At 44.7% G+C, this 23,028-nt stretch overlaps 1 protein-coding gene and 1 pseudogene across 1 annotated transcript; both read left to right on the top strand.

The window, feature by feature from the left end:
• Positions 1–16,752: 16,752 nt before the first annotated feature.
• On the top strand, positions 16,753–20,196 carry LOC122037611 (annotated as a pseudogene).
• LOC122037613 (NADH-ubiquinone oxidoreductase chain 4-like) lies at positions 19,107–21,459 on the top strand. Its single transcript, XM_042597135.1, has 2 exons — positions 19,107–19,122; positions 20,064–21,459. The coding sequence occupies exons 1-2, from the start codon at positions 19,107–19,109 to the stop codon at positions 20,762–20,764; spliced, it is 717 nt and encodes a 238-aa protein (XP_042453069.1). The 3' UTR covers positions 20,765–21,459.
• The last annotated feature ends 1,569 nt before the right edge of the window (positions 21,460–23,028 follow it).

Genomic DNA, 23,028 nt, shown 5'->3' with positions numbered 1-23,028 from the left:
CAAAGAGCCTATTGGACCTAGCAAGAAGAGAAAGTCGCAGAAGGGGCGTAGCGGGCAACTATGGGTTCTCGAGACTATTCCTAGTTTAAGTTTCTTAAGAAAGTCAGTGTTCAGAATAGGAAGTTTGAGTTTGGACAGCACTGGTCTTCTCCACGAGCCTTTCATTAGCCGAGGAATTTGGCCAAAAAAAAAGTTTACAATGAATGGTGGGAAACCGGCTTCATTAGATATACCTAGATCTGTCGAGAACGGTCAATCGATATACATTCCTGGATCCTTTTCCGCCTGGGTCGAACCCGGATGCCCATATTGATGCCTATTCATTGTTATAGTTTAAAGCTGGTAAAGAAGACCCACCCCACTCGTAGAGTTTCATGTTGGCAGCCGAAAAGAAGACTGGGGAATAACAAAGCCAACCGCCGTCTACGAAATGAGTGTTTGTGGACCGGCTCCCTTAGCTGCTAGTTCAAGCTATTCCATTGGGAAAAGCTATTGATCTTTTTCATCTTCCTCTTGACGGCCAAAAAAGGCCATAGTAATAGGCCTAGAGAAGAGAGTAGCCTTTCCTGTGAAGGACAAGAGCCAGCCTAAGCCCAATAGTCAATGCGTAGGGTGCAGTTCTTTCTTGACTTTCCTTCTCAGAATCTGAGCTAGCAGCTGACTCTCCCCCACAAGCTTATTCAGCAGATTTCTCGCCGGAAAGGAAAGGTGCTTTAGCACATGTTCTTAGGGCCCGGGATAACCTTAGTTCAGATGGAAATAGATATCCCAGTCGCCACGTCGCATACAATACAATATCGCAATACTCGTCCAGCAACACTCTCCAACAATGATCTCTATCTCGCATGAATTCTCGCTCGAATACTTTATACTCGCTCCTTGACTGCCCAAAAAATGCTATTTTTCAGAGGAACGAGCGAGTTAGACGTGGGCTGTCAGTAAACACAAAACAAGAAGCATCGTTAGCAGCAATTGGTGCGGGTGAGACCACTTTCACTTTCTGCCCCAAAAAATGCTTTAGGTCTGGTTTCGGTCCATCTATAGAAGATGCCTCAGGTCCCACATTCCTTGCATAAAGATTGATCTCTCGGGTAGCTGCCTTGAGGAAATCCTCACTGAATGAACTGATGGGCAACCCTCCTGGCTCGGATCTTGTTGTTTAGGCTTCAGTTAGACGATCGGAGTGCTCACCTAAGAGGGGTAGATTAGTGACGGGGCTAATGTTTTCCTATATAAATAGAAACTCATTTTCATACTTTTAGGTATCCTTTGGCCCCTCTCCTTAGCAGTCTTCGCGCTTTGGCCCCTCAAACTCTTGTTTTCTCAGGCAGGATTCTTAGGCACCCATCAGGTCCTCTACATCAGCTTCTCTCTTTTAAGAGTCGAACCAGTAAACTTTCTAAGAATGGTGTGTTTGTCTTCCATTCAACTCGTCTAAGCTTCGAAGAACACACACTTATAATTAGTAGGAAGATTCTGAGCCCAGATTGGTAGGTTATTGAATCACTGTCGGCTTCTAGCTTGAGTTCCTTCTTCTATTTGACCCATGCCTGCCTCTAGAGATTTTTAAGAAGAAAGCCAAAAGAACATCTATTCCAAAAGCAATTTGAAAAGGAGGAGCGAAGAATGACGAACGAGTGATAATGACGTAGGCGAGAGGAGTGAGAATTAGTTAGACGGGGCGAAAGCGCGAAGACCATATATGACGGGAGAGCACATACGCATGTGTTAAGCTAAATCTTTCTTACTGAAAGATTAGAATAGAAAGAATGAATTTCTTTGATTCCGGGACCTTAGATGCATATGTTAAGCAAAATAGAGATTCTTATCTTTTCACTTCTCACGAACTTCTCACTTCAATTGAAATTATGACTTCATCTTTTCGAGTTCTTCAATTCTGACTTCAATTCTTCTTTCGCTTGAGTTCGGGAATTTCTCTTTTTATCTTAAGTTCGAGTTCGAGTCAGACTGAAATTCTGATTCGGGACCCGTTACGCAAAAGGGGTATTCTGATCTTTGAACTGAAATTGAAATGCGAAAGAATGATTCTCTAGTTCGAGTTGCATTCAATGAAGATTATGATTCTCTCGTTCGGGAATGATTCTCGTCAGTTCGAGTTGCTAGTGTGCATGTGTTAAGCAAAATAGGGATTCTATCGGAAGCGAACTCACGCTCACTTAACTTAGTTACATGAAAAGATTTGAGCCCTAATTTCTCTCGTTCGGGACGAAGAGTTGAGTTTTGATCTTAAGTTAGAGTTGCTAAGGAATGATTCTATAGTTTCATAAGAAGCGCATGTGTTAAGCTAAATTCATGTGTTAAGCAAAACGGATCTACTTATCTTTGAACTGAAATTTCACTCGTTCGCGCTTTCAGACTTCAATGAAGATTCTATAGTTCGAGTTGGAAATGTTCAATGAAGATTCTATAGTTGCAACTGAAAGAATTCTGATCTTTTTCTCCTAAATATCTCTTGTTAAGCAAAATGCTATCTTCTTATCTTTCTCCTTAACTTGAGTGTCCTCTTTCACTTTCAAGAAAGGATCTTAGGCCCCGGAGACCTGCGAGGCAGGGAAAGAAAATTCCACTGCGAAGCAAATACTTAATAGTCAGTTCGGAGCTTTCTCGATCAACACTTTCGCGAAAGAAAAGAGTGAGAAGGATGGAAGATTCATCTACTCTTATAACGTAACGTAACTTAAATTAAATGAAAGTACGCACTCTGGAAATGTTTCAAGTGCGAGATTCTTTCTGTTGCACTTTCCCTTTCACTTGAACTTGAACGCGTCAAATACTTCTTCGCTCCTCAAAAACACTTCTGGTATTTCGAGCCTATCGGGGATACCCTTTCACTTTCACTTTCAGTCTGGAATTGCTCATCTTTTTTCTCCTTTTTCTCCCCTCCTCAGTAGAGGACTGAGTCACAGCATTGGCATTCGTTTTTTTTTTTCATTTCTAGCTTAAAGATAGTTGTGGCTTCTTTAGTTCCCAAGTCAATCACTTCTCTAGGTCGTGTATCTACCCAGATGTTCTTCTTGTTAAAGATATTCACCCTTTTTTTACTCGTTGGAAGACCTAGTTTGATCGTGAAGTGCTTTTTTACTATGTTCATATTTGTTCAATCTATTCTGAAGTTAGCAGAAGTCAGGATCACCTTTGTTTGAGATAGATCCTTAAATTGCCTAACGAACCATTCAGATGTGACCAAATCTTTGGCAGGTCCCTTGTGCTTGATGATATGGGAATCATCTTGAAGATTCAAGATGTAGCTCTTGGGTGCTAAGAATATTGCGTTAAGTACATTATGCTCTAGTTTAAACTTTCCCATCTCTGTGGAAGAGACATATTTTTTAGGAAGAGGTTTACCAATGACAATAGAATCTGTATCCGTATACTGGCAGTCAGATCTGCAAATGAATGGATACATGTGAATACGAGCGCATGAGGTAATGGCAGCTGACAGTTGAACAGCAGTGAACCGTCGGAGGTATCCAGTCTTCGTCGTTAACACAGCAGCTACTATTGCTCGTGTAATTTACGAGATAGTAATCACTCGTGAGCTTTTCAGCGGATATCAAATTCTCCATCCTCATCAAATCTATATATATTTCTTCTCTGCAGACCTCCGTTACTGTACTCTCAGGATTAATACCAAATCTGCGGGAGTTCATAAGAATCTTGTAAAGATAGGCCATTGCTTCATCACCTGCCCCCCTAGCATCTTGTCGGCTCTCGTAGAGGTTCGAAACAAACCCTTCGAAAGGACTGCTCTTCTTCTCAAAAATCTAGCCCCTGAGAGGTGTTATATCGTACCCCAAATCTCGGGCAAACTTCAACTCCTCGCTATAGTAGACGCCAACAAATTTACCTGTCGGGAAGAGAAGAGAATTCTGATCCTTATATGGCAAGAAAGGAGGGGTTATGTTTGTAGGGCAAACAACGTAGGCCTCAATAAATCCAAACAACGAATCCAAATCCACCTCTTCCAGGTTATTCATCCAAACGGGGACACCACCTGGCATAGGATAAGATTTCATAACAACAGGAAGGATATAAAGAATTCACGTCATAATAATACAGATGCTCTCCATATGGCTTTAAAACATCGGTATGACCACCATTATACCCACGCCTAATGAATCTTTCTTCGTTTCTATTAGGGAGGAAACTGCTTATCATCATCAAAAGACGAAAGATCTTCATAGCAAGCGCTGACAATGTCATCGGATCCTCAATATCAATCTGGAACTTTCCCCAAGAAATTTATTGAGCCTTCAACATCACACCACCCAAAAAAAAAGAAGAATATCTTGTTTCAAATATATTCTCATCCCTAAGTGTCATAAGATTAGAGACATGAACTTCATCATGTTGGACGGTTCCTTTAGAACCTAATTGAGGACATAACGTGTTCGATAATTTATCTGGAGTAAAGTGAAGGAATCTCGCAAACGAACGGAAGAGCATTTGACCCCTTCACTCTTATCTCGTAAAGCATTCTTCATAAGCGTATTGACATGGTACTCATCCCCATGTTCAGTAAAAAAGCGCATCAGAAGAATTCCATCGAACCTGGAAAAGTTGTGAAAATCAAGAGTTCGAACACCTGGATTCTTATTCACAGCTACTGTAAAATGGGAAATGAAGTCGTTTAAGATTTTTTAACTCCTTTCCCCGGATCTCTTCCTCACAAAAAAAACATTCAAGGATAAAGGAGGGATAGAAGAGAGATCGTCACCCGGCTTCACCACTAAGAAACCAGCAGCGTATGGTACATGAACATCACTTATTAGTAATGTTTCAATATCGGCTGAATGGACGACGATTCAGAGACCTATTATGGATGGTGGTGATGTATTTTGGAATATGACACTTCTTACTCGCAAGTGTTTTGGTTTCTGGTAGATCCCTCGGTTCTACACAATTCTCCCAAACCTTATTAATCCGAAGTAGGATTTCATCATCCGACATCAGACTCCTCATACAATGGAATTGATTTAGGATGGAAGTAGAAACGGATTTGTAAACTCTGGACCACGGAATATTTATCTGCCTCTGACCAATTCTTCAATCTTATCGTAAACTGCCCTACAATCAATGACTTCATCCTTTGAATCCAGGAGCGGAGCGGAATTGAATTTCCAAATGTGTACTAAAAAGTGTATGAATTTGGCAATTCCATTTCATAACCTATGGTAAATAGAATATACGATGCATTTGACCGAATATCGTACACGTCTTTTTCCAAAAGATAATAGAATCCGATTGTAAGCAATTCAAAATCAGTAGCTCGAGGGTCAGGTTTTGAGAAAACACTCGCTGCAAAGAGAGAACCTGGAAATAACTGCTAAAGTCTTTCAGATTCAAGACTTGAAAACTTCCCAATAACTAGAAAATGTCTCCCACGTAGAATTAGAAGAATAATACAACCGAAGATTCATATCCCAAGCAATATGTCCACGGAAAACACGACTTGGAACCCGATTACTGTCACACATCATTCGACCACCACCAAACCCATTCAGAGTAATCCAAAAATGAACTCGAATCATCATCCCATTCATTTCTCTTTTACAACTCCACACTTCCTGACCATTGTAAAACATATTGTAGAAACCTCAAATTCAAATTATGTGTAGCTTATCTCCATCTCCCGACCCGGAGCAGTGGATATTCGGACTCTCCCGAACATAGTGATGAGGTAAAGGAAACGGCTGCAATTAGATCTTCATTGAATCTCGCCAGCCTCTCTCCTCATTGAGATTCTTATGGAGCCTGCCCCTCCACTGTGGTACAACATCCACACCCCAACACAGAACTGATATATTAGAATTGTAAGGCCCCGAAATATAACTAGTCTCCACGTAACTATCCTTCGCTTTGTCCCAGTGGGGCCTTCTCCTGAATGAACGACGTAGGTATGCCATTCACTCTACCCTCTAATTCACGACTCTTGCAGCGCTACTACAAAACCAACCTTAGAAAAGGTATGATTCCGTACCTTCAGGGCTCCTCTTGCTTGAGTTGATTGGCTGCTTTGATTTTGATAGTTCTTTACCCGGTGTGAATGGCTAAAAACGACTCATAAGGTCACGGGGACCAAACGAATTCTTTATTTCACGCTTGTGCCCCGTCAGCAACAGTCGTGAATGGCTATTCAAAACTACGAAAGATCTTACCCTAACTTGAAAACGATCCCTCGAATACTAATATTTTGCACAACTTTCTCACTCGTCCCTCTCGCATATATTAACGCTCTTCGCACTAGTGAAGTTCGTCCCTCTCTCTCCCTTTAGGTCGATCCCTTCGTCCCTTAGTCAGTCGAGCACTTTCGTCCCTATCCTTAACTCAAACTTAAGAGCTATGTAATTACCGCTCCGTGGGGGTCGAGCCCAGCAGATAATTACCAGTATAGTTGCGTGAATGGCTTTGGGCTACGAAACGACGAAAGAGAGACCTCAGAAACTAACTGTACAGAATCGAACTTGAGCAAATCAATCTTAGCTTGCAATCGCTCTCTCTTCAGCTCCGTCAGTCCATGAACATAAGAGAAAGTTGCAGCTCTAGTTCAAGTAAGACTATTAAATAGAGAGAGGAAAAACAAGCACACAAGAAAAGCATCCACTCCTATTTCCATGGACAGGTTGATCAGTAAAAAGAGCTCGCATATTTATTTATATATCAGAATTAGACTTGAATCTACACATAAGAGAAAGAGATGATGCGCCTAAGAGAGACATATGATGTAAAGTATAACAATACAAAACACACACTAACAAATAGAATGAAGTGAAGTGCAGGATTGTATGATTACTGAAAGTATGGAAATACAGATGTGCAGGGTCCTTAGCACAGGCGCGTATAGCTAGCTCAAGAACCACAGGCGCGTATTGCTAGCTCAAGAAGGACAGGCGTATAGCTAGCTCAAGAGCTTGTTGGGCAGGCAAGACCAGGAGAGCGGCAGGCGAGAACAAATGCGTATCCAGTCAGTAAACCTATTTACCCTTCGGTAAAGGAACCCAAATTGCACTGACTGAAACTGAGAAATTTGACCCAAAATGAAACACCCCCAAATTGACCACAGAACAAGAAGAAGGAGAAGGAGATGCTACCAAAGCCCCAAATCTCACATCTGAGAAGCCTCTCACATCTGAGGAGCCAGAGGTGCCTCTAAAGGAGTATATGATTTCACTATTGGTAAATATAGCTTAACACACAATAATGATGAAAGGCCGACATCAAGAGAAGAATGAGGAAATGAAGAACAACCACAAGGGCCCCATATCCGAAGTGAGATCTGAGACATCTGAGAATGAAGGGCACCCATCCGAGATCTGAGAAGAAGGAGATTGAGCTTGCGAAATCAACCATATTCAATCTACTCTAGACACTACCTCTTTGAGGCAAGCGAAATCCAGACCTGCTCTGAACCAAGAGAGGAGAGCTAGGGCATCGATCGAGAGGAGAGCTAGGGCATCGATCGGACTATCCAAATAAGGGGCAGACCAGTCTAGTATCATGATGAACGTTTCATCTCTCTTACCATTCTGTCTACGGGGACACCATTCACTCGACCCTTGGGACCAGCTTCCAAGTCCAGAGAAGTAGAGGATGGGGGGGCACTTCCCGTCGTTCTCACTCGGACCTCTGTCGCCTACCTTCCAGATAGTAATGTCACCTCTGACTATGCACTCTGTGATCTATCTGAACCGCTTCGCCAGTCATCCGCTGCCCATACATAATCTCCAGGCTTCGATCGGACGAATGGAAAGCAGTACTAGGCTCCGGACAGGGAAGCGAGGGAGACCAAGCCACTGAACTGAGGAGAGAGGAGTCAAAGGCAGACACTCAACCTAAAGCTCGGGCACACCCCAGCAGGCAGAATCCAGCAAAGCACTGAGAGAAGAATCAAGCAAGAGCTCACTACGTATGCGCAGGCCTAACAAGGGGAACCTCTCTGAAGCAAAGGGATTCCTTTCTCTTTCGCAGAGCACCACCCCTGTCTGAGCCAAGCCAATTAGTCCATCTCAAGTTCATTACTTAACGGGTCTGAGTGACAGGCCACAGCCTTTTTACCGGAGCTCTCCTTATCTGATGCCGCCTCTGTTCGCTAAACGATCCACCGCATGCGGTTGTTTATGGGCATGAATAGTGAATCCTCCTTCAGAGCACTTGTCTGAAGTAGGCAATTGCCACTCTTGCTGACTCCCATTGCTATTGCCATTGTTCTGAATCCGTATAGGGCGAGAGCATCTGAAGCTTCGGCTGCAGTCGTGAATGGCTTTATTCAAAAGGCAACAAAATTCTGCTGATGGGGCCCTGCCCTTAGAACTTACTAAATTCAGGTACGAGCGATAGCGACGTGTGACTACCTAAAAACCCATCAGTAGTATTTTGGGTAGACGAAAGGATAGGCTCGACCTAAAGGGTAAGAGTAAATGGCCTAAAGCCATTTACGACTGTTGCTGTGGGACGAGCGATCATTATAGCTATAGCGACGTGTGACTACCTAAAAACCCATCAGTAGTATTTTGGGTAGACGAAAGGATAGGGCTCGACCATAAGGGTAAGAGTAAATGGCCTAAAGCCAACAAAGACTTCTGATGGGGTAGAGAGGTTGCTGTGGGACGAGCAAAGCTTAAAGCGACGTGTGACGCCTAAAAACCCATCAGTAGTATTTTCGGACGAAAGAAGGAGAAAAGTGACTTCCGGTTCGCGATTCCCTTGTGTTCACATCTCGTTTTTCCAATCTTTGAAATTCCGTAACGGTGGCTATAAAGGACATCTCACGGCCGCTAGACCAGAGCTCTGTTGGTCAACCCAACCACAACAGCCGATACGATGAGTTAAGCAAAAACATAGGACAAGCCGAGCTACTTTGCAAGCATTCCAGGCTAAAGACCTCACAGCGCTTACTCCTCCAACAGGTTCTTCTGGGCTACGCTAAACCTTACTGATCAACTCACAAGGATTGTTGACTCATCCTATTGGGAAGCCTAACGACTGCTAATGATTGAATACCTAGCTTATTGATGAATTCGGCGTAAGGAGTGCAAACTTCCACTTATTCCCTAGAATAGAAGACATGGAGGATACCTGTGACTGGCTGAGAGACTGATTTTCCTTGTACCGCTTTCGGGAATAGAATGAATCTTAGTCGACTTCCCCTGGGGTTCACCCCTAACCAACATGAACTCGGGAATGGAAGATGAACTCCTTCTTGAACTACTTCTTTGTCAGTTGAGTAAGAAAGCAGCTAACCACTAGTTGATTGAGTTCCAGGAAAGGCTTTGTCGATTGAAACTCCACTCCTTCTTAGCCGAGCTAGTAACTTCCTCTCACTCGAAGTGAGAGATTGTACCAAACCTTCTTTTAGTCGAGCTCTTTTAAACTCCTCTGCTGGAATTCCCCTTCGAAGTTCTAGATTCCTTTTGTGGAGTTCTTTCCTACCAGGTAGAGCTCTTCTCTTTCCCTACTAGTCAATTGGGGATGTTATCAATCGTTAAGCCTCTTTTACCTGGTATTCCTGTGTAAAACTTTCTTAGTCGAGCATCCCCCGTCTTAGTCTTTGTCGAATAGCTCTTCTTTCTTATTACTTGGAGCCGATCCGGCTTATTGCTACCTCCTTCCTCTCTTCTTCATAGTTAGTGGATCTAGCCAGGAAAGAATGGTTGAGAATCTGAGTTTAATCAGTTTTATTTGACGTTGTAGTATGGATCCCGGAAAAGGGCTTGAGCACTGTAAGACAGATCCCAACATCCTCTGTGAAAGAAGCCAAGTCTGTAGCCAACAATGAAAGAAAGCATGTCTTTCGAAATGGGAATGGAAGAACTGGGGCACTGGCCTAACATTCCTACTTCACCCTGAAAGGGAGTTTGTGAGGCGACACAAGTATACAAGAACTTCTCGTCTAACCTACAGATAGTGCTTTCTCTTTCCTTCCTCAAGGGTAGCAATGCTCTTTTGGAAAAGCAAGAGACAGGCTATTGTGTTTTTCTTGACTCATCATTGATCTTTTGGAAAAGCAAGAAAGAAGAAAGGGGAGAAAGAAGCCCCAGACAGACAAGGCAATCTCTCACCAGAGTCCGAAAAGCGAGGCCTATTCCTGCCAGGAATGAGGTCGGCTTCAACAACGGTGAATATGAAGTGAAAGACCCGTGACTCCGTAGAAAGAAGGGCTCTCTTCCAGCTGTTTGACACCTGTGTAATTTGTAGAGGGCCTGTGGTATCCTCTTCCGCCTCCTCAGGAAAGAAACCGTGAAAGTCGTTGGAGGGAAGACAAGGCTCGTGGAGTGCGACTCCACAGAAGAGCCTTAATCCACAATTCGAATACCTTATTGCTGGAATCTCTCGACACTCGAGACGAGAACATGTTGGGAAAGGCGGAGCCTGTCGGGTGAGAGAAGGGCCCCATCTGCCGCCTTGAGTGCCATCTTCTCTCTTGTAGGTGCAAATTCTGAAGGAGACCAGGAAAAGAAAGAGCTATGTCTCCCACCTTAACTTAAAGACCATCCAACCACTCGGCTTGGTGCGCCAAAGCATTTCTTTTTATTCGTAGCTTCCCCCATTCAAAGGAGAGACAACATTTTGACTGCATTTTCACTGGATAGAATTTTGTGTTGGAAAAACTCATTTTGATATTGGTTGTTGACCAGGAATCATTTTTTCGTAACAAAATACTGCTGATGTTCTTCTCTTACGAAATTTAGTAAAGTGAGATTTGGGATAGCGATAATGTCTCGCATGAATCCGATGAAATACCTGTTCTCGAAGCTGATCTGGTAGTCGCTAGCAGAGGAAGAAGGCATCGACAGCAAGGCAAGCAGGTATTAGCTTTGAAAACCCGAGGGCGAGCCACCTGCATGTTCATCTTCATCGAGTGCCGGGACCAGAACCAAGCTCTATTCCACCTCTATCGGAACCAGCTCTGCATCTCTTTCTCCTGCTGGAAGAATGGTCCTTATCAAATCAACTATGGAAGCGATCCCTGCTTACCAAATTCAATATCGATGAACCTAGATCCAAAATCATCTGATAGGGCCTATGCCGCTCGAAGCAATGCAGCCTCAAGATCCCAGTCATCTGCTTGTCAATAATAAGTACTTGGGCTAGGACCTGAACTGCGGAACCCGCCCTTAAGCTATCTATCTTTCGATACTACGGGTTCCTTCTGCACTGGATGCCCATATCCAAAAATCCAAGGAAGAACAACTGCTGCTTCTTTAGGGCTATCTCGCTATAGGCGTCAGGGCTAAATAACGCACTTGACACGTCTACAACCATCGGAGACCTCATCTTGCCTCTTAAGCGAGAACCTCCAATTGCTTAGCACTCCACTCGTTACCACTAAACGACGAAGCCAATTGAGTAGACTCTTTCTTTCGCGCTTGGAAAAGAGATTCCCACCTATCTCTCGGAGACAGCGTGACAAGAACCAGAAGACGAAGAACGAACCGCTTCCCCTTCTCATCTCCTTTGGACAAGCCCGAGAACACAACCGGAATTCGAGTCATGCCAAGCCTGACAACGAACCGTCAACGGCAAATCACTTCCATTTGGACCCCTAATCCATCCAAGAATTGGTGCTTCCAGGAAGGTTCGATAAGGACCAGGAATTTTCGTTAAAAAGCAAAATGGGTATAATACTCTCCTAAGAATAGCAAAATCCCAGTTTGACTTTACTCCCATGATCATACAGAGAAAGAAAGCATGCTCATGGGTTGGGTACGACCTTGGCATTCTTGTCAACAAGGCTTTGCACCTTGACTTTGATAACATAGACGAGCAAAGAAAGGCGAAATGCTTTAGGCATCATCTTTTGAGCATGTTAAGCTTCTTCAATTCCTGGAGAAAGAATGTTGCATGAGCTCAAGAGTCAAAATGCCATCCCTGATAAGATCTTCAATCTTTTCTTTCAACTGCCTGCATCTTTCTGTGGAATGTCCAATTGCCCCCCCATGTGATACTCGCATCTACTATTCGGATCATAATTCTTTGCTGATGGATTTGGAGTTGTTTTCATAGGCACAGGTAGAAGGTACTGGTTCTTTTCTTCACTAGCAGAGGAAAGAGATCCTGAATAGGTATTGGAAGTCTTTGTTAAATTGCTCAGAGATTGGGCATTGGGACTCTTAGCCGCCCCGCTAAAGCACCTCCCCCCTGGGATCTCTCGGGAGCGAGCTCCGACCCGCTAAAGCAGACGACGCGATAGCCCTTAAGGCATCAATCACGGCTTTTGCAAGCCTTGTACGTCTGATAGATATGGCGCTTGTCCTACCTACACATCGGGTTTTCACTATCCTGGTTGGGTACTAGGGATGGGCGACGGGACCTTTACCCTCCGTCAGCACCTCTTAGACTCTAGACTACGCTTCGATAGAGAACAATTTGGCATGGCGCATCTTCTCTTGGTATTCAATAAGTTAGGCTTGCTTTTCTGTGAGTGAAATATATTCGGCATAAGCCTTGCTCATGAAATTCAGTCAGCTAATGAGAGGAAAGAAGGCTAACGCGAGTGCAATACAATAGCTGATTTTCTTGCGCCTCGGGTGAACAAAAAACTTAGTTAGCACTTCCTCAGTTCAAATCATCCTAGCTTGCTTGCCGGAGTCAAAAAGCAAAGTTCAGCGTATAAGCCTCATTTCCAATCTAAGCTTCCCCTGAACGTTTGAAAGAATCAAACTGACTCTTCCTTTGCGGGTAGACAGAAAAAAAACCGTGTAGTTTGATTGAATTCGTTTCGTTCTTTCTTTTCCTCGGAAAATCGAAATTAAAGGTTCTGAAAGAAAGAAACTCAAACTCGATGGAAGGCAGGCAAAAGAAAAGCTGAATGCCGTACCTGCGCAATGAAAATCGGGCAGGAGTCGCTCGCACTTCAACAGATTAAATTCGATCAACGACGAGATAAGGGTGATCCCAGGGAACGCTTTCTTGGCCACGCTGTCATCATATGGCCTCTTATAGCTCCTATGTCAACCTCCATCTCACCTTCAAGATTTTCTAGATTTAGAAAATTCCATAGTGGGCTGAATGTGAGCTGATCCGTAAGGACAGTGACCAGGTGAGCCTGGGATGACTAAGCAAGAGGGGTTTTTCTCCTTCCTTCTCTTCCATAAGAACCATGAGAATAGGGGTGCCTCTTTATTATTTGCTGGCGCAGTTGCTAAATCTGCGCAATTTGCCCTTCATGTGTGGTTACCTGATGCCATGGAGGTACTCCTATTTCGGCTCTTATACATGCTGCCACTATGGTAGCAGCGGGAGTCAGAAAAAGTGCCTCAGTCCCAAAGAAAGTGTGAACAAGCGAAAGAAGTTCCGGAAATTTCTTTAGCAAGAGCTAGCATGAAAGTAGATCTAAGCACCACTTCCTTTGGCAATTCCTTGTCCCGTATCCAGCAACCAAAAAGGGCATCAAAAGCCCTTTACTAGTACTAGGTTGGAGCTATGAAGCTTACCTTCTTATTTTGACTATGATTTTCTCTCTCCATAATTCCTTGGACTCAGGGCAGTCACGTAAAAGGTGAATGTCTCGTCCTCCATACAAGACCTCGGACACAAAGCTGAAGTAGTAATCCCCCTCTTTAAAGACTGCTCTTTGTTTTTGGTAAGCACCCGATCATGACAAAGCAGCCAAAGAAAGTTTTTAATACGAGGATGCGCTTGTAATCTCCAAACCTTCATCCAAACTTTCTTTTGAAGCCCCTCATTTATTTAGAAGGGAGTGGTAAGCAGAAGATACTGAGAAAAGACCATTAGCAGCTACTCCCCATATCAATTTCTCATCAAGATCATGATTTAAATTGACAAGAGCTAGCTGATCTTTAACACTTTGAGGCACATCACCAATTTGATCCCAATCCCAAGAACCCGAGTCATTCAAGAAATCACTCACCCTACGAGAGTCTTCAATTGCATTAGCAGGACGTTCACAAATATCATTCAAAGAACGATCAGATAGCCAACGATCAGACCAAAAGGAGGTACTGCGCCCATTAAGAACCAGTTTTCGAGAACCTGCCACAACAACATCCTTGCTCCACAAGATGCTGCGCCAAGTGTGAGAGGCTACTGCTTGCTTGATAGCTTAAAGAAAGGAAGCTTCTGAAAAGCACTGATGAAGAGTGGAGGGGACTTCGTTCTCATCGGGATAGAGATAGGAAAAAAACAGATTTTCGTTCTTTGTGGATCAAAACAATAAATGCAGTAATTCGCGAAATGGGGGTATCCTATAATTTTGAAAGTGTGGGGAGTGCTGCTCTAAAACATCCATTCCACTAATGATGCAACCCCGGAAAAGGGAAAGGAGAAAGCTACTGGGTCTCGATTTATGGTGCTTGATGAAGAGGGTACTGCGGGTTCTGAGGATGAGTGTGTGCCAAACTCTCTGGAAGTTTCGACTTGAGGCTCTGTCTTTGTACTTTTTTCAAAGTACTCTTTTGCAGTCGAGCCCTGGATTGGATTTCACTTCCGACACAGAAGGTAAAGAGGAAGGCATAGTCGAGAAGACTAGCAGTAAGGGGCAGTCTTCCTCAGTCAAGCGCACTTGATCTTTCAATTCAAGAATCTCAGTCGAAGGACGAAGCGAGAGGTCCTGAAAGGTCTCGACTGAAATCCGAGGTTATGAAATAAAAGATACTCGAAGCGATAGCGAGAGGGTCTGGGTCCGTCTCAGTGCAGTAGGGGAGTCCATTGTGTTGTGAAAATGTTTTAGAAATGCATTTGATCAAGAGGAAAGGATTGAACGACTTATCGAAAAAGGTTCCAGGGAGAAAGCTACCTTTTTAATGTCCCTCCCAAAAAGTAGAACTTTCGGTCTACATTTACTTATCTTGTACTTTGGAAAGTAAAGCTCATGTGGAAGCTTCAGTCACAGGTGGGGAAGCAAGAGAGAGAGAAGGAAGCTTGGTTCGACCAGATATTTTTCCTCATTCCCTCGGAAAACTCTCATGTTAATGGAGATCCATCCGTTGGGGCATCATACCCCACCCACACTCAAATCAATGCTCGGCTAGCTTCTTTCTGATGACTATTTGGGATGAGACTTTCCAAAAAGAAGAGGAAGATGACGGGAGTGCGAAACTCAACCACTGAAATTGGTACACGAAGGCTCCACTATGTGGGTTCACCTCTAAAGATCTTAAAAAAGACGAAATGCGGGCTCAAGAGAAAGCAAAGCGAAAGTTAGGAGATATAGGGGAACCATGGGTTGAGGACAAAGGGCATGATCAAACCGTCTTTTCGGATGAGTACTTTGCTTCGGTACCGGGCTCAAAAGTCTCACTCAGTTAACTCTACATTGACTGCCTAGTACTCGACTCGGAAAGAAGACTCACTCACTGTGCTTTCATCATGATGACAAAGTGGTTGAGAAAAGACCTTCTTCTGTGTTGAAGCAAGAGGCATTAGGAATCCTAGGAAGAGCGCCAGAAAGAAGCTCACTCAGTAGTGTGGTCTCATTGAGTCGGAGAGGAAGCATCAATCAGCGCATAGGGAATCCGGTGATGGAAAGAGTGCTCAACAGCAGCCCCCGGTTCAATCGATAGGCCGAAAGCGGATTTAGACAAAAATCTTTATGAATTTGGTTGGGAGGGATACATGTTCCCGTCCCCACGGAGTGAGTGATGGAATCGAACAGATTCGGTTGGGTCGACCTTCTATATTACCTAGTTGCCCATCTCTCGTCCTTATCCCTCGTCTGGGGCCACTACCCCCAATTAATATAATAGTTTATCCCGGTCCGGCTAGAGCAATGAGGGGACGTGAGAGTGGGGTCTTTCCTTGCGCTCAACGCGTATCACTACTATGAGGCGGCAGCTAGCGATGACCGAAAAGAACATGTTTTATCCTACCCATTACAACCATATTAATTAGTTGATCCCATCCCGAATCCAGCTGACCCGACTCCCCTTTTTTCATTCCCAAAAAACCCTCCCATTCTTTTGAGATCGGACAGATTCCTAGCCTCGAATTCCTGGCTTGCTTATAAAAAGTCGTATTTGTATCACTTCCATTCAAATGATGATTTCAAACTCCACATTTCGGGAGCCTTAGGAAGACCGGCCCTCATTTTTCTTCTTTTGATTCTTTCTTCTTTTTCTTTCAGAACCTGCTTGACTTGCTTTCGAACGCTTGGTGAAATCACAGCAAGAGAAAGGGCTAATGGTTGGTTTTGTCTACTATATTTATTATGATTGATATCCTCGATCAAAATCGCCTTACCTGGATAAGAAAGAGAGAGAGAGCCCGTGGAAGACTTCAAAATGGAATATCTGTTAATTTCTTCTTCAATTGATTCCTAACAGGATTGGCAAATGTCACTGTGCGTAACACATCTAATTGAAAGTGGAATGAAGATAATGCGCTTTACTCTTTCATTTGTAGCTGGATTAGCCCGGGTTAACTTGAATCTGTTCTTTTTAGTTTTTCACTAAGCCTCATCCGAGGCCTTGATTACTTCTCAAATCAAATTAACATTATTGAATTGAATCACTTTCTCTCTCCGATCTTATTAGTTTAGTAGCCGCCGTGGAAGTCACAGTAGTTTTAGCAGAGTAAGCTAGAAGATGACCAACCCCACCCCATGACGATTAGTGGATACTCGGATTGCATATGATTCACTAGCGCAGGCGAGAGAGTGAGCCTTGGCTACTTTACTACGACTACGTAAAGGATAGAATATAGACAGACGAAGACCAACGCCTAACAGCTACTTCTTTATTGGCTCTTCTTCGAGAACAAGAACAGCCTTTTACTCCTTCCAAAGCAAATCGATTTCATGTCGGCGAAAAGCTCTCAACGAGGTCAAAATGTGTTTTTTAAGCTTAATCCGCCTTTACTAAAGATCAAGGAGTATACTTGTACTCCGGCTAATAAAGGAAAGGTTTTTTCATTTGAAATTTCAGTTTGACTCTGATTAGATCCTTAGCGCAAGCGCTAAGTAAGCAAGCTACCTTATGTAATGTAAAAAAAACCGAGGTATTGAAAATAACGTCAAGTAGAAACGAACAAGGTCTTACGGCACGATCACTATATCTTTTCTTTTCATTTTTTTTATGGAAAGAGGGGATGATACGTGGCGTGGTATACCTAATCGTTTGGTCAACAAGACGTACGTAAGTCGACATAGCTCCATGTATATGTTCTTTGGCCATAAATAGAATGAAATGAAATAATGGTGAGCCTAGGGCGACGAATATGGCTCAAGGGTGTCTATACAAAGCCCTTCTCTCTCTTATTCATTCAAAGGGCCAATGCACCAGCCAGCCGGTGTGGTGGCGAACACGCTGTGCTGTAAGCCAAGCTGTTCACCTTGTAGACGGAGGAGATATAGAAAGTGTGCCGTGCGTGAAAAAAAAAAGATTCTATAGTAGCACCAGTATATTATTTTATTTCACTTAGCCTGCCTCCCCCATGACTTTCCGGACCAACCAACCCAGATCTGCCCTCGCAAGTCTCTCTGCATTTTGGGAGCAGAGCATGCAAAATCGATCGAGCAATGGATGGATCTTAGAAGAATTCCACTTTGAACAGCACGACTCTTTCTATTTTTTTCGCTGTTCTTTCAGAACCTTCGGAACCTCCTCTTTCAATCGACACACTCGACGCAGATAGCTCCGGTGGCCCCTCTGCCTCTATCAGGCGGCGGCAGCCCCCACCTCCGCAGCCGCAGCATGGAGGAGCAGCTCCTTAATCCGCACTACAACCAATCCAAATTCTCTCCGGATCGATATATGATGATGCTAAACCGAGACCGAGATAGAGAAAGAGGGCAAAATACTGCTGATGGGTTGTTGGCTTTTCGAAAAAGCACTCATAGGAATGGTGCTAATTCCCATGTTCTTTTTAGTCTCGCTTGGTTTCGAGAGCCTCCCCCTACCCTACCCCTCTCTTACTCGTCTTTTGAAAGCCGTCATCCCGGATTTGTTTTTTTCGTATGCCGCCTCCCCTTTCGTAATTAATTATTATTAATATTTCCTCAGGTCTCTATAAAACAGAATGAAAAGGCGGGTGAAAACACAAACAAAAAGAGAGAAGAAAAGTAGAAAGGGGGGAAGAAGTCTAGTGCTAGTTCTTACTGAAACTTTTTTATTTCACTTGAATTTTTATTTAACTTTAATAGAAAGAAATAAAGGCGCATACGCGGGAAGGGGGCCCCACTACTTCCAGGGGTGGGGACTAGTTATTTCTTACTGGGCGAGAGGTGCACCTAAGCCACCTACCCACTCATCAGGTGTTCAGCTGACTTGCACAGAAAGACCCCTAACGTATTTGAATTCGGCGACCCATCTTTTGACTGTTGTCAACTAATCTTTTCAATGTTCGATTCTACTCTATGTTAGAACATTTCTTTGAATGCTATTTCGATCTAAGTGGTCTTATTCTGTGTCCCGTGCTAGGAAGCATTATGATTCTTTTCATTCCAAATTCAAGAATACGACTGATACGATTGATTGGTCTGTGCGCTTCTCTTATTACTTTTTTGTATTCCCTTGTTCTTTGGATACAATTCGATCCTTCTACGGCCAAATTTCAATTTGTGGAAAGCCTTCTCTTGCTTCCTTATGAAAACATCCATTTAGTTATGGGTATAGACGGTCTCTCATTATTCTTCGTGATATTGACCACATTTCTGATCCCTATTTGCATTTTAGTGGGTTGGTCTGGTATGAGAAGTTATGGGAAAGAGTATATTATTGCATTTCTCATTTGTTCATTTCTAATGATCGCCGTGTTCTGCATGCTGGATCTTCTACTATTCTATGTTTTTTTCGAAAGCGTGCTAATCCCTATGTTGTGCGGAGCTGAGCATCTTCTATTCGCTGGGCTCATTTCCTCTGCAGGGGCCTTGTGCAGTAAAGCCCCTATGGGCGGTCCTCCGTCGTCGTAAAGTAGTAAAGGTCCCCGCGAAGCTTTCGGGAAGAGGGCTAGTCTTGTGTGTAAGCATAGCATTTCTGGTCGAACCACCGAACCACACATCTTTTTTTGGTGGGAGGGTACTCCGAGTAGTGGGTACCTCGTAGGACCTCGACCCGCCTACTCGGGTCTTGTATGGATATGCAGGAAGGGGTGCTCCTAGGTCTGTGTAGGGGGTGTCTTTGTTCGCGAGAATGGATTCCTCGTCAAGTCAGGGGGGTGTGGACACACTTGCGCGAATTCGGGTAAGGGCTACAAGGGATAAAAAGAAAGGGACGAGCGATAGCGACGTGGCCGACCAGGGATGGACGTAAACTCGTAAGCTACCGAGGGTAGGGATAATCGTCCAGGTCTTCTTGTTAAACAAAGCGCCCCGCCACAGCAGGCAGGTTGCTTCCTCTGTCGTCGCCGGGGAGCTCTTTGCGAGTAGACCTTAGGAGTTCTTGCTAAAACTAAGGGAGGGGAGGATCGACCCGTTCAGTATAATTCCGAAGAAAGACTGTTGGCGTGGAGACAGATCTTTGGCCCCCTTCAAAAGAAATGCGGGCAGGGTAGAGCTCGGGAGAGGGTTCGAGAATAGGGTAGGGTCTTGTCCTAAAGATGAAGATCAAAAAAGGGGGGGGTCCCGCATGCATCTCCGTACAAGTGGAGGCCGGAAAGATCAAGATCAAACAATTGAACCGCTCACATCACAGTAGTCGTAGTTGCGTAAAGGCCGTCAGTCGGGGGCCCACGGAGCGGTGCTATGCCTTTCACTGATCTCTCTCTCTCTATCTATATCTATCTAGAGAGATCTGCTGCGTGAGCAACCCGACTGTGCGTTACATGTGCTCTACAGGCCGCACTCATCTTCCCAACGACAACGAGCCATTTTTTTTCTTTCTTGGCGGGTTGGGTGACGGTCGGGCCCCCTACCACTAGTCCGGCTAGCTAGTGAGCGGTTCTTTCGGGCGGGAAGCAGGCCGGGCCCTACGGGCGGGCATCTCCCGCTACGCAAGCTGCATTGTTCGCCATCACCCGAGAAGCAAAAGAAAAGAGAGTCAAGGCGAAAAAGACAAGCATAGCATAGTGGTCTAATGACAAGGGCCGACGTTGGAAGCTCGGGACGGAGCCGTATGAATAGGAAGTCTCACGTACGGTTCCCTGAGAAGGGAGTGGCTACCCACTTCCGCTTCGACCAAGCACCACCGGTCAATTCCGCTTTGGGGCCACCCCTTACTCTACCATTATAATTGGGGTATGGGGTTCGAGACAAAGAAAGATCAAGGCAGCATATCAGTTTTTCCTATATACTTCTATTGGATCCGTTTTGATGCTATTAGCTATTCTGTTGATTCTTTTCCAAACAGGAACCACCGATTTACAAAGATTATTAACTACAGAATTTAGTGAGCGGCGCCAAATCTTTCTATGGATTGCTTTTTTCGCCTCTTTCGCCGTCAAAGTGCCTATGGTACCAGTTCATATTTGGTTACCCGAAGCCCATGTGGAGGCACCTACGGCTGGATCCGTCATCTTGGCAGGAATTCTTTTAAAATTGGGAACCTACGGGTTTTTCAGATTTTCAATACCCATGTTTCCCGAAGCGACACTTTGTTTGACTCCTTTCATTTATACTCTAAGCGCGATTGCTATAATATATACTTCCTTGACCACTTTAAGACAGATCGATCTTAAGAAGATCATTGCCTACTCCTCAGTAGCCCATATGAATCTGGTGACTATTGGTATGTTTAGTCGGGCGGCGGCCCTTAGGTCACCTATTTTGAGTTATGGACACAGAAGCAAGGCCAAAACATGTGTGCCGGGCGTGCGACCCATCATCCTACTAGCAATAGGGGAGATCAAATAGCATGTCGCAACAAAAGCGTCGATTCGAGGCGTCAGCAATGCCGTCTGTTCCAAAGAAAGCCCTTAGCGCCCCGGGACGGGAGTGGGGGACGGCCCTACGCGCAGACAGCTGCAGCACCGGCTCTACGAAGTCCGAATCGAATCTTTGGCTTTCCCGTGAATAATCAGGGCGCGGCGAAGCGAGCGCTTCTAGCTCTTTCGCTTGCTTCTTTCTTATTGTGGCGGCTATGTTGGCGTGGCGGAAATGAACGAAAAGCGAGATTCACGTGATTTTCAAATAGATTGATAGATGGCCTGATCTGTTCTGATAGATCGAAAGAGTAGGAATGGATAGATAATAAAGAGGAAGGAAAAAGGCCTCACCCCGTCTACACGTCGCTATAATTATAATAATCGCTCGTCCCTCTCCCACAGCAACACCCAACCCCCATCATAAGTATTTGTTGGCTTTAGGCCATTTACTCTTACCTTAGTCAGTCGAGCCTATCGGAAATCAGGGATGAGACTCTCTCCCTAATAAGATAGGTCGAGCCTCCCCATCAGCAGTATTTTCTCGCGATTACTTAGGGTGGGGCTATTCAAAACTACTCGACGATCTGCCGAATACAATACAATACAATACAAGACTTTCTCAGTCGCCCCACAGCAACAGTCGTAAATGGCTTTAGGCCATTTACTCTTACCTTATCAATATTAGTCGAGCATATCTAAGTCTACGATCTCCCAACTAAATGACGGTATGGCGCTGGCTCAACTACTGCTATGCTACTCTTTCCGTCGCCCCACAGCAACAGTCGTAAATGGCTCAACGGCCATTTACTCTTACCTTTACAGTCGAGCATATCTAAAGATACCCTCTCGCATACGATAACGCTCGAGCCTATCGGAAATATATATCTCCATCTCCCAAATATTGAAGGTCGATCCCCCAATATATGTATATGGTCTTTCCCAAAGCCTACAGATATTCAAAACTACGAAAGATCTACTCTCAGCAGATTACAGCTAAAATGGCATTCAAAACTACTCGACAAAATACTGCTGATGGAAAGGGCCAACGCGGTCGAGCCATCTAAAGAAGCCCAACTAGTCGGCCCTCACTTTAAATCGATCCCTACGGCCCTCTATTTCTATCTATTGATGAGACAAGATATTCTCTATCTATTCTGGATCCATCAGATACATATCGATTTCTGTCTATTGGAGTCGGAAGAGTATGTAGAGCGCCCAAGCTCTTTTTAGGCCAGCTCAGTTCTCTTATCCATCGGTCCAATGCACTGGGCTCATCTCATGGGTAGATCAGTAGTAGTTTTGAATGCCATAAAATACTTATGATGGGGATAAGAGGGTGCTAGGGAAAAAGCTCATTTGTGTTCTTCGCCGCCTCGACGCATTCCCCGGCATCGTCCCACACAGAAAGAAAGAGCGCTCCGCCCCGGCCCGACCTGTAGGTCCGCTAACGTAAAGCGAGGAGTTGAGCCTGAACTGGCGAAACGAAGTCATGTAACTCCTACAGCTAACACGTGTCCAGTCCAGCGGGAACGCGCAGCGCAAACGAACGTGAGCTGCTATACCTTTTCCCCCTAAGGCCATCGGGGACCGAGTGGTAAGGCCATGATCCGCAGGGGAAGGGATCACTCATTCTTCTATTGGGGACAGGTGCACGAACGACAACTCCAAACGTCACACATCCGCCGCCTACCTACCGTTTAGGTGGCACCAGCGAGATCCAGCTCACGGTAAGGAAGTGTCGCGGCTGCTCCACTCCGCTGCGGTCTCTTGAACCCGTCGTTCTCACTCGGACCTTCCCGCGCGCGAAGCGAATGGGCGCTGTGCTGTGGGTCAGTTTCGGGGCGGGGGGCGGAGAGAGACCAGAAGAATGATGAATTTGGATCGACGAGCCATTTCGTGAATCAATGGAATGTCTGTCTATCCATATCTATTCTATCTTTATATGACGGGCCATATAACTAGTAGTGCTCTTTTTTATGGCATGAGATTAAGTACGGTAGCCACATATCAGCTGCGTGCGTCCGTTGGATCAGCTTTGACGAAATTGGACCTAGCGAAAAGGACTCTAAGCTAAGCCTTCGCGCAAGCAAGCAAAGTAGAAGCAAGACGAGGAAGCGGAGCAGTCGTAGAAGCGTTCCCCCGACCTAAGTCGCGACCATGAAGAAAAAAAGGGCTTTTTCCGGGTAGTTTAAGGGCTGCTCGCCCCCAAAAGGGCGATTCAAAAGAAAGGCGAACAGGGTTGGTTTGGCAACA

The sequence above is a fragment of the Zingiber officinale genome, unplaced genomic scaffold (genome assembly GCF_018446385.1).
Source record: "Zingiber officinale cultivar Zhangliang unplaced genomic scaffold, Zo_v1.1 ctg68, whole genome shotgun sequence".
Lineage (NCBI taxonomy): Eukaryota > Viridiplantae > Streptophyta > Magnoliopsida > Zingiberales > Zingiberaceae > Zingiber > Zingiber officinale.
The sequence above is the reverse complement of the archived record's forward strand: the minus strand, read 5'-3'. Positions and strand labels throughout refer to the sequence as shown.